At 49.7% G+C, this 11802-nt stretch overlaps 3 protein-coding genes across 3 annotated transcripts; 1 reads left to right on the top strand and 2 right to left on the bottom strand.

Annotated features, from left to right (window-relative positions):
- Positions 1-76: 76 nt before the first annotated feature.
- Positions 77-2447, top strand: FIBRA_08370 (uncharacterized protein; the record flags this gene model as incomplete). Its single annotated transcript, XM_012330014.1, has 4 exons — positions 77-995; positions 1048-1328; positions 1380-2355; positions 2419-2447. The coding sequence occupies 4 exons, from the start codon at positions 77-79 to the stop codon at positions 2445-2447; spliced, it is 2205 nt and encodes a 734-aa protein (XP_012185404.1).
- Positions 2448-8589: 6142 nt separating this feature from the next.
- On the bottom strand, positions 8590-9531 carry FIBRA_08369 (uncharacterized protein; the record flags this gene model as incomplete). Its single annotated transcript, XM_012330013.1, has 6 exons — positions 8590-8701; positions 8758-8880; positions 8937-9053; positions 9109-9243; positions 9296-9412; positions 9467-9531. 6 exons carry the CDS (start codon positions 9529-9531, stop codon positions 8590-8592), a joined length of 669 nt encoding a protein of 222 aa, XP_012185403.1.
- Positions 9532-11033: 1502 nt separating this feature from the next.
- Positions 11034-11401, bottom strand: FIBRA_08368 (uncharacterized protein; the record flags this gene model as incomplete). The annotated part of the gene is made up of 3 exons (XM_012330012.1): positions 11034-11162; positions 11228-11272; positions 11342-11401. 3 exons carry the CDS (start codon positions 11399-11401, stop codon positions 11034-11036), a joined length of 234 nt encoding a protein of 77 aa, XP_012185402.1.
- Positions 11402-11802: the final 401 nt, after the last annotated feature.

The following is an 11802-nucleotide window of genomic DNA, read 5'->3' as shown; positions in this document are numbered from 1 at the left end:
ACTCGCTAAGAGTGCCCGCAACCTGCTTGTCGCCCACAGCCGCTTGTTCGCGTTCGCCGTTGGCCTGTACGGAAATATGGCACGCATCTATCGCTTCGATCACGCTGCCGCGGTCGTCTCCCAAGCATTCAACTATGTTGAGAATCCCGAGATCCTCCACGAATTCTTCTGGCGCTTCGCCAATCCCATCAATCCAGCTTGTGGCGTTGTTGGCGACGACCCCACTATCTCGATGCCCAGCCACGAGGACAGGGCGTTGGCAAAGAGGTTGTTTGAGAAACACAAGGGCGAGCAGTTCACAGGGGAAAATAACAAAGTATGCCGGTGGATCATCTGCAAAAGACCTGACGGCGCTATCGAGCGCTACCTCACATACCGACTCGTCTTCATGAATCCACACCTCTTCTCGCGTGCCACGACCGTCTGGGAAGCATTCAAAGAGGGCGATGGGAGTGGCAAGACCTATGTCATCAAGGATGCCTGGCGGCAAGGCGCCCGACGTTTTGAGGAGGAGTTCTACAAGGACATTCGCGAGGGCGTCGCGGAACAGCACGATCTTGAGGAGTTGTGTGATATCGCGGAGGAGGAATTGCAGTTGCGCGGACTAGCGGAGCTCGAGTATGCCATCGATCTCGGTGAGGAAGAAATGAATGCTCACACGCACGAAGAACGGAACGATCCGGTTTCGCCTGCTCCCTCGTCGTTTGATTGCCAGCCTTTGTCCGACGACGGTTTTTTTGGACCCCCTGCGTACGATACGGACCAGGACGGATCTGCTCCCTCACCACCACCACCACCGTACGAGTCTGACGACGAGGCTCCGCCACCATACGAGTCGGGGCATTGCACTGCATCCGCTGCGATCCTGGACAGAAATATGGCCAAGTACAACGAGCGAAGCCATACGCGCCTAATAATGAAGACTGTTGGGCGACCCATTTCCCAGTTCGAGAGCACGAAGGAGATGATCGAGGCATTGCGCGATGCAATTGAAGGTAGGGCATTTTAGTGATACCGGATATATCTTGTTCAACTTCCTTGTGTTAGGTCACGGGATCGCGTACAAGGCTGGTGTTTTGCACCGGGACGTTAGCGAAGGGAATGTCCTCATCGCGGAGGATGCACCTTTGAAAGGCTTCATTGGCGATTTCGATTACAGCTTCAACTGGAAGCGATTCTTGCGGGAACGTGGCTGGAAGGATACGCTTGAGAGCTGGCAACGTTATATCAAGACTCACGAAGGCATGCCGGATGAGAGCGCAAATGCAAAGGCATCTCAGCAAGACTTGAAGGACAGCGAGTTGCGGAATGGCCTCAAAGAAAGAACGGTGCGTAAGCTATGTGACATACGTTACTCGGTATGACTTACAGCCTACCAGGGTACCTTCTACTTTATGGGGATTGAGGTCTTACAAGGCAACATTATTCATGATGCATGTCATGATCTAGAATCTTTCTACTGGCTCCTCGTATGGCTTGCCCTCAGGCATACAGACCATGAACACGAAGCTGGAAATCTAGCATGTTCAAGACTATTCGATGCAGACAACGAATGGTCATGCCAAGACAGCAAGGTAGCATGGCTCAGAAAGCCTGGATCAGTGAAAGTGCGAGGAAACGCACCTCTCACGCATTTGCTTGAAGAATTTACCACACAATGCTTCCTCAACATTCCCCAGCACAAGTATGTGCCACTTGTTCCCCTCACACACAAGTCGGTATTAGGTTTATTTGACATGGCGCTGGGAATGGATGGATGGCCGAAGAATGACGTGGCCCGACCTTACAAGATGCCAAACACAACAGCCACCCGCGTTGATGTACGACCACCTCCTCAGACCACTAGCGGAAAAACTGGAAGTAAGCCACCTTCCAGTCGCTCCAGACCTCTATCTGCAGCGGGTAGGCCACCTCGTTCCCAATGTGGTGGACGTCTCGTCCCCACAACAGGTAGCCTGGCGCAGGGTGAGACATCTGGCCAAGAGAAATCGGCCAGCAAAGCGTCGCAGCCCAGGAAGTGTACCCCCAATACTGCAGAACAGGGCGTTGAATCCTTCCGGCCTCAGCCGATGATAGCGAGCACAAACTCGTGGTCATTGATGCCATCCGCTGCTTGGCCAGTCACATCTTCTGTTGTCCAGGGTTCTGTCCGGTCGCGTCAGGTCATCACATCCCAAGTCTCGCCCACTAGCAGTACAAAACGCACTCGCGACGTTGTGGAGAAGGAGAACCACTCACCATCGAAGAGGCGGAAAAGCGTAAACGCAAGTGCACCATCGACGACGTGTAATTTCATCGCTGCTCGCTTTGTCTTCGCATGCTCTCACACTCTCCTCACTATACTTGCTACCTATCGTTATTGCTCTTCCAGCACATTTGGTTTTCTGTGTCTCATATATTGTACCCGTTGCGTTTTAGGCGTCCCAGGCATCCTGTCTGTGTTGTAGATATGTCGACCCTTTCCAGAACAGCATCTCCGGTTTCATACATACCCATTTCCCTGTCATTCAATACCGCTTGTAGATACCCACTGTCACTCCAATGAAGTTCTGTTGGACCTTCTGCGCCTTGTCTGTTACGCAAAGCATGTAGCCGTGATTTGCAATACAATAAGAAACAGGGATGTGTTCGAGCTCTTTCGGATGGAGTAGGAGGGAATCACTTGTCATCATAAGACATTGACATGGGAGAGATGCAGGAACGGTTGAGGTTGCTGGGTTGTTGAAGGAAGGCGACCAGCGCTTGACCGTGATGTGTTCTCGGATCCTTCAAGGCTTCATCGACGACCTTTCCCGACTGGTCAGGCTTACTACTACATAGTACCAATTATGCAACGACCCGTTCCTTGAGGCCTAGAGGTTAACACACCTTCACATCCTGATACAACGCAGAATCTGGTATTAACATTCTCATGGCCTTTATTGCTGGCGTCGAATGCACCAATGACACAATTAATAGATCCAAAATAAGGCTGTGAGGACTGACGTCGATGGTTTCGTTCTACACTTCCGGTCATCCACAGCGACTGTCGACACGTATGCCACCTTCGACCCGTACTATACAGTACTCTACCTGACAGGTAGACTTCGACACAAATCCAGCCCATGGTGGCGCTGTCGCTGTCGATCTTTTGCAAGTCCCCATGTCAGGAGCTGTGAGAAGGGATGTCAATGGGATATGACCCGATGTGCTTCACCGATATGGTTTCTCTTTTTAGTGAGCGAACAGGTTCCGTCAGGAGACGCGTCTGTGGGCGACCCCGTCGAGCTGGGGACACGGTGGAGCAAAGCATTCAGTTTAATTCCGATATAGATGTTGTATCATGGTTGATTTGGTTGGGTGCGTACACGTATCGTCCTATGTATGTTGCCCATATGTGATAGTACTGACTGCGCCCTACGTGCAATTCTATGAACCGAGCACTTGACGTGTAAATTGCAAAACTTTCAGGCCTCAGATCTTAGGCGAGACTTGTGCTCTGCAATGATGCTCACCAACGACTACGAATCAACATCCTCGCTCTGGAAGCCACTCTACTCAGGCTTGCAAGAGAACGATCAACAACGCAGCTATTGGTGGCAGAGCCGATTGCCCTGAAGAACTCTATGACATCGAATTTGTGGGAGCGGAAATCTGGGAATAACTCTTTGCAGTCTATTTACGAAGTTGGTGAAGCCAGTCTCTGCATCCCGCGGGCAAGCCATCGGAGCAGTAGTCCAATTTCTCCTAAATGTTGGTCGTCTCATTTCTCACTGTCTTCATCTCAAGCTTACGACAAGGGCTGTTCAGCGTGGCTTTGTCTATCTCCGGTAAGTGCACTGTGATCGCAAAGGTGCTTAGGTACTCATGATATCCCCAACTTATCCTTGACCCGAGCACGCTCGTTTTGTTCCTATGTTGTACTGACACGAGGGGTCTATAGATAGGCCATGCCTCCTACTGGTCTTATGTTGTTGCAAGTTATTTGGCTACTACTGCACCAACCTGAGGTGCAGGATGGAGTTGTAGGAAGTGTATGGTATCACCAATTGTGCGGCGTTCAAATCCCGGAGCGAAGAACATAAGCGCGCTTGGGTTCTATGAAGGATGTCGTCTGACCCACACGTACTTCTGCTCTCTCGTTATGAAAGAAATGTGAGATCTACATTCCCCTGAGTTTTAGTGAGGCTGTAGTGGCCACATCAAAACTTTCCAGCGTGGAACATCTCGAAAGATACTCCTCAACTCCACTGCGACATCGAATCTGTCGCACATTCTCCGCACGAGATCCCACTCAACTGGGGTCTGCTGCGTACCATTTATTGGAATCCTTCTTTTCGGCTGTTCCTCGCATGTGCGGCACATCAAGCCTCGCGCAGTGGGAGTATCATCGCTTACAGTCGAATATCCATGTGGGGAGATGGGAGGGACGTCAAGCGTGACTACCTGTAGCGTTGGCAGCAGTGGGAAGTATTTGAGGGGCGTAAGTATGGCCCTCGACGTACAAGTGGCGGAGGCGGGGCAGACATGCGAGCAGCTGGCGTGGGACGGCTGCCCTGTCGTTGTACGTCCCGCACTGGTTTTTCGAGAGTCGGCTGATGCGAAGATAGCTAACACGCTAGAGGAGCACCTCGGGCAAGATTTGAGCGCATTGGTACGTGCAGGACTCTGGCCAGGAGAGCTGAAGACGCTCAAGAGCAGGACGTTCTGAGAAGAGGACAAGGAGTTCGTTCAAACCTTGATCGTAGCTGAAGCAAAAGCCTCTAAGGTCGAACTGTGCAGAGACGCAGTGCATGCCGACAAAGGCATGAAGCCCGGTGTAGAATTTCGTCCAAGTGAGTTCAGGGTCTCGCATATGATCACCTAGCGCGAGATGTAGATATGCTCTGGTGCTTTCCCCCGGTGTTTCTGAGACGATGAAGCCGGCGGGCGAAGACAAGCAAGCAGGAAGTGTGGTGTGTTCAACATACTAACGTGGCGAACTCGCGATAACGCCAGACATCCATTAGAAGCACTAGGATGACATGTCAAAGGACCATCTGTCCCGCGAGTGTCCTCCGAGCCTTGTTCGCGTCTTAGAGTGAATCGTAGAGGTGCCAGCAAGCATGGTCATCCTGGCAGCACAGCCAGGCATTCTCCAGGAGCGCTTCAAGCACTTTGAGTAGGACTGGAAAAATTCCGGACCATCGGGCATATATTGCGAGATTTTCTGCCAAATGCAAGATACCTATTGATATGTCATGCATTCATGGTGTTTTTAGCAACGTGGGGGCTCACCATGACAGTCCACTGCACAGTACTCAACACAAATATGATGATATGTGGACTATGAGCCGCCTGTCAAACGGCTTCGTTGTCAGTGTCGTGGTGCTGGATAGTGAAGACTACGTGTACGCATCGCTTTGGCAGTATTAGGCATGCATGAACGTACCTCGCGGTGGTAGCATGGGGCCCAAACAAATCGGAATAGATTGACTGTCGTCGGCAAGAGCGCTCATGTATTCATCCGCCCAGCCTGTGGCCAAGCATCGTGATGCAGATTGCTAGATGTGACTATGCAACTTACGAAGAAGTCGACTACTTTATGATTTAATTTGCTGTGTGCATGTCGATTGCAAACATCGATTCTCCCGGGCGTCGAATGAGTGTGCTCGCACCTGCATGTCACTATCACTGGAGCTTCAGCTTGCTTCAAGCTTAAAATTATTAAACTCTATAGAGGCTCCGAGAAATCTAAAGCCCAGCGTTATGTCAGAATAAATCTAGACACCGCAGGCAAAGGACCATATGCTCACGCCTAGATCGGAGTGGTGAGGTTATCTCATGTCCCAGTTGCTCACTTGTCTCCGAGTGGGGCTAGCCATCGCCAGATACATGTAATATCCTTTGATTGCACGCTGTTCAGCGGAGGACCTAATTATTTTCAAATTGGTTCGCATATGATGCTGTGTGCAGAATAATTTGACTGATCCCACTCATCTTGTCATAGTAGATAAGCCCTATGGGACTCGGACTCACCAGGATTAGCACCATGCTAGCTACCCCAACACGACGTTCAAATGCTCAACGTTCAATGCTTCTTGGGCAATGGGGACTGACTCAATTCATGGTTCAGAGCAGAAACTTCGTGTTGTAAGCTTCGAGATATTGTCATGCTACGAGCAACATGCCATGCTATAGACAATTCGCCCTCTACCCTCACGAGGTCATCGGAAATCGCATGCATTTCTCACGCTTCAGCCGAGACGACTCAGTGTTCATTTCATTGTATGTCGCTTAAATTTTTTCCAATTGCTATCGCCCGTTCGTAAATGCTCTCCATACGATTTTACTCACTATTGCTTAGCATCCATTGTTCCAAATATATATGCGGTGACCTTCACTCACGAAAAGAATGCTTACATATTTGAATATGATGGAGGAACATGCTCGCACGAAGCCAACTCAAATGAAATCCCAGCTAGGCCTCCGAACGCTTTGCATCTTCAACTTGGTATCGAAATAATCGTATCTACCTTGTGGACATGGGTTGTAAGGCTTTCGAAAACCATCTAGGACAAGCCGAAGACATAAGCCTGCGGAAACAGATGAAATCATACAAGTCTTACGGAACGAACGCGCTTACATTGGGCTCACAAGTCCCTTTCCCAGTTCTGCATAAAGGTGTCCTGCCCTTCGGCGCTGATGATACCACGAGCATGAAGTAGAGGTAAGTGATTTATCAACTCCGTCCGCAGCTGCGCGGTGTTATTTGCGAAAGAAGGCAAAATCCAATCAGAGTAATATGCAACGTGAGCGATCTCGAGCTGGCTGAATTTTGCGCTTGCCAATAGGGTATCCAGGTCTTGCCATACACTATGAAGGTCAATGGGACGCCCACGATCCACTCTCGGGAGGCCTAGTTTCAAGACGCGGAGTTTTCTCCCATGTACGTTTGTCAGGATGCTTCGGACCCTCTTGAGACTGTATTCGGGATCGAGTTGCCAGGAATTAAGCAGCACTATCTTGATCGACAAGCAACGCAAGTTGATCGCACTTGAGAGATCCACTTCATACGCTATCAAATGTTCCAGTTAAGTATACTGACTCAGTGACTGCAAAAATAGTATAAAACACTTACGTTGAGGTGCACCCGAAGGGGAGTATAACAATAATCTTACAGATTGCAGGCACGAACCGAGGAGGGAAATAAAATTCTGTAGCACAGGGATGCCTCCTGGATCAATGCCTTCTACAGAAAGTGTATGGATTGAGGTCCGTGATGGCGTCTGGAGAATCCACTCTCTGAATGGTTTCACTGAAAAGTGGGATTGCGTGTCTCTCTCAAACGCATTTCCCCAATTGCATCGGACCAGGTCGAGACGAGCGAGAGACGGTCCTTTGGTGCGATGAAGTCTTGGGATCGCATCTCCCTCCCAGGAGCAAGCTTTGAGACGGAGATATGATAGCGAGGGAATGTTCGTGACAAAAGCTGTTAGGTTCCCAAGGGTACCAAAATTGCAGCGTCGAAGGTCGAGATAAACCATAGAGGTGAACATGGCGGTCATGGTGAAGAAACTGGGGTGCAATGCGAAGCAGCTCCAATTCAGATAGGATATTCTGACGGAGTTGACCAGACGTATGGTGTGTGCAAGCACGACTGGTATTAGGTGCACCATGCTTGACTTATGTGCACAGACTTTCCCCTCGTCGATGAATAGCTCCCGCATGTGCGTCCTGAAGTACGGGGCTATATGCGATTCGCGCAAAGTTCTTGTCAGAAGGTCCAACTCGTGGCGATTCCGTATATATACGCGTTGGTATAGATTGAAACGGCTTCTGGTGAGCCACAAACGGCAGGTTAAGGAGCAGTTGATCAGTGTGTAACGTCGTTCTAGTCCATTCTTCCATGCGCCAACCGCATCTATAATTGCTTCGCACACCTCTATCGGAAAGAACCAGACAACGGATGACCTATAAGTCAGCTGTGTGAGCCTAATGCTGCATAGGTAGGTGAAATGGCAAGAGACATACGCAGGAAAATTATCACGGTTAAGTCCAACTTCGACTGGAGGATAAGTGTGGCTGGCCATCCCTCAGCGTCGGTGATATTTCGCGTACCACACTGCCAGTAGATGTCAGTACGAAATCGCTGGAGCACCAGTAAATTCTAGCGTGTTTTATATAAGATTTCGTTGAGAATTGCGGCGTACAGCCCATCACAGCCTTTCCACCGCCTTCGCCCTTAGGTCGGCGCCAATTGAAGAGTCATAGAACGGGCACGAGCTTTGCGGTACGTTAGGCTTCGGGGCCGAGAAGAGCGGCGTAACTACGGGATGAATTCTCGTAGCGTCATGCATGTGGATCTAGATTTGGTGGGTGCATTCATCATTGCTTGAACTATAAAGGTACCACTCTGACTTTCTCAATTTCAGAATAGCCGAAATTGAATAAAAAGCCTGAACCTACAACTCTTGGAATATGCGGCTGAAGTAGTCGTTGATTTACCAGCACACTCTCTCAGAATCGTCATACACGCCGCAACGATCAGGTGAACTCCTCACAAAGGCCAATGCATTTCAATCTGCAACGACAAAACTGCTATATACTCAAACACGTCTCATCACACACTTAGTACAAGTGTCCATCTTCGAGGAACTGGCGAGCGAGGAGCTGACCGAGAATTTCTTCGCTACGACGGTTCTTGTTCTGGTTGTTGTTGTTGTTGCTATCGCCGCCAAAGCTGGTTGCAAAATCAGCGCTGCGTCCTTGTGAAGGAATAAAATAACAAAAACTCACTGTAGAAGATGTGCCGCGCCCTTCAACAGCGATCCAAGACCCAACGCTTCACTGCCAGCGTTAGTAGCATCGCGTTCCATCAGCTCGCGGCGGTTCTGGTTTTGGTTCTGGTTCTGGAGGCCGCTGTTGGTTTGGCATTAGCATGACTCAGTATCGAAGAAGTAACTGAGCAGGCACACCTGGCGATGTTGGTGCCAATTTTGAACCCTTTGAACAACGGGCCAAAACTTATCGCCTCGCTGTCATCATTGCGCTCCATCAGCTCGCGACGGTTCTGGTTCTGATTTTGCAAACCGCTGCTCATTTTACGTCAGTACGACTAAGTATCGGTGAACAGCTGAGCAAACGCACCTTGCAATATTAGTACCGATTTTGAACCCTTTGAACAATGTGCCTAAGTTCAATGCCTCGCTGCCATCATTGCGCTCCATCAGCTCGCGGCGGTTCTGGTTCTGGTTCTGGTTCTGGTTCTGATTCTGCAAGCCGCTGCTCATTCGGCGTCAGCACGACTGAGTATCAAGCAGCTGAGTGAACAGACCTAGCAATATGAGTGCCGATCTTGAAGCCTTTCAACAACGGGCCAAAGCTAAATGCCTCGCTCCCATCTTGAGCTTCGCGAGCATAGAGGCTATCGAATTCTCGTTCGTAGAGGTTGCTGTTGTAGGGTCAGTATAGCCAGAGAACAGAAAACGCACGGACTACAACGTACTTCACAGGGAAGGCTAGGGCGGGGAGGGCGACGGCGCCGAAGGTCATCAACATAGAAAAACGCATGATGTATAAAGGTGATGAGCTGAAGTATAGAGCAAAGAAGCAGCAGATGTCGTGAAGGGAAATATGCAAATGAATGTAACAAAAGTCAGACTGGAAAATAAGTGGCGTGAGTTCAACCCGCTTCTAATGAGACACGAATGAAAGGGAACGCACCAACCAGTGTCGACGTTTGGGCTCGAATGAAAAAGTGAGGAGCTGGAGAACTCAGCTGGGCCCGGTAGGTTTTTATACCTGAGCACAACCCCATTTAGAGAGCCTATCAACGGAGTAGCCGCGCAGGTGTCCGGCATCACGGCGAGGCAGGGAAAGCTTAGTACTCCCAATAGCGCCGAAGCTGTCCCCCGGCACACTGTAAGCCGAATGAGTTTGCAGGAGATTGAATGGAAGCAAAGATGGCCGCAGATGCGCAGACCACTAATTTTTTTTAACTTAGCGATCTGAGTGACTGAACAGTGTGACAATGCCAAAAGACTCAGTCAACGAGCACAACATTGCAGTAAAACGATGCATAAAAGCATCCTGACCTTGAAGACTAGAGACAGGGCCTGTTATTCACCAATTGTTGGAATGAATGTTCAGTTGATGCAAAGATATAAGGAAAACCCATATGCAATATCTAGCGCAGTTATTCATCAAACAGTGCGGGTACTGCTAAGCACTGAGTAGCAGTCGGGGTGCCCTTCTTTGGAGTTCTAGCCCCTTTGCAGGATTCTGCAACGGAATGAACGACGCCGGTGGTTCCCACAGATACAAGAGACAATCTATGCAGTCAACGAATGGCAAGCGGAGAGAGCGATGTGACTTACATGCAGTCTGCATGAGGAGCTGTACGCAGGGCGCTATAAACCGGAGTGTTAGTTTGCTGAAATCATGTGTCATGTCCGAGCTTGTCGCTACACACGCCAGAGCTCATGCCATAGTATTAGCCAGATATACTCTAGGGTCGTCACGCAGCAGGCGGGCGTCCATATTGGTCATACGTGAACGTAATGATCCCACTCAGCGAGCACGAAGGAATCCAAGAGTGAGAAAAAGGTGTTCATTTCGCCGTTTCGACATACGTCGGGCAAGACTTATATTTCATAGCCATAATTTACTTTGGCGTATGAAGAGTGGATCGATATGGACAGTGGTTGAACTTTCAACTCATAAAATTTTGCTCTCAAAGAGTCCAAGTGCCTGCCCGTCTAGGTAGTTGGTTAAGACACTCTTTGCTTGTGTGTAATAAGTCACACACCTGGTCACATAGGCATCAAATACGCATCTGGAAGAAGGTTGTTCCCATGAACAACATGCTGAGGCATCAACACTAGTGTCATTGAACGTGGTCATTCCTGCATACGTACATTTTGCTTCTAATGGCGTCAAACTTGGACCCCGTTTCACTAGTAGGTTCAACTTTCGGTTTCGAAGAGGGGGCACACATGTGTAGGGTAAATCAGACGGAAGACATCTCGACGTGGCGAAGTTGCAACAAAGGAACGCACACAACGATGTGTCGATCACATTTTATCCGGTATCCGAGTGGATTCTGGGTCTCTTGTCGCCTCTAGGTTGTACTGCACGTTCTTGCGGTACTTGGTAACGAGGTCCGCAGCCGTCTTGACATGCGCGTTTGCGCGGATGATCTCCTGTGTCCCATCGCATATATTAGCATAGACGGCCGAAGCGGTGAAAGATCACTGCGCGACGACACCTCTAGACACTGGTTGAGCTCTACAATGGTTTCCGTGCACTTGTCCTATGTGATTCGGAATGCGAGAGATGAGACAATAGTGGCTGAGATTGCGTGCAAGGTGAGGGAGCGCACCGCATTTTTTATGATGCGCTGGAGGAGCACATTTTGGCGTTCCGCGTGTGGATTCTCCATTGTTCGGGAGATGTGCAGGGGGGAAAGAGTTAAGAATGATACTACAATCGTGAATAGGACGTGACGAGCTTGCGCAGAGCGACTGAAGGCGATCGATAAGTTCGGTTGTTGCCGTGCACAATGCCACCAACGCCAGCCAGCGCCACCGTCTCTTCCGCGTACTCACCGCTGCCTAGTGCCTGCAGTTGATGCCACAGCTGTTTCATGCCAATACGACACAATTCTACCCCCGTAGCTGTGAGGTTTTAGTAATTTAAAGATAGAAGAGCCTTTGGCTACACGTGGAGTAACTTCGATAGCTCGACTGGCAGTCCGCTACATGGACCGATGAATGAAAAATAAATGAAATCAAACGATTTTCTGCTCGTTGCAGCTGAATAGGTACAAACCACTCTACCTCG

The sequence above is a fragment of the Fibroporia radiculosa genome (assembly GCF_000313525.1).
Source record: "Fibroporia radiculosa TFFH 294 genomic supercontigs, scaffold90402, whole genome shotgun sequence".
NCBI classification, from domain to species: Eukaryota; Fungi; Basidiomycota; class Agaricomycetes; order Polyporales; family Fibroporiaceae; genus Fibroporia; species Fibroporia radiculosa.
Note: the sequence above shows the minus strand (reverse complement) of the source record. Positions and strands in the feature narration are given on the sequence as shown.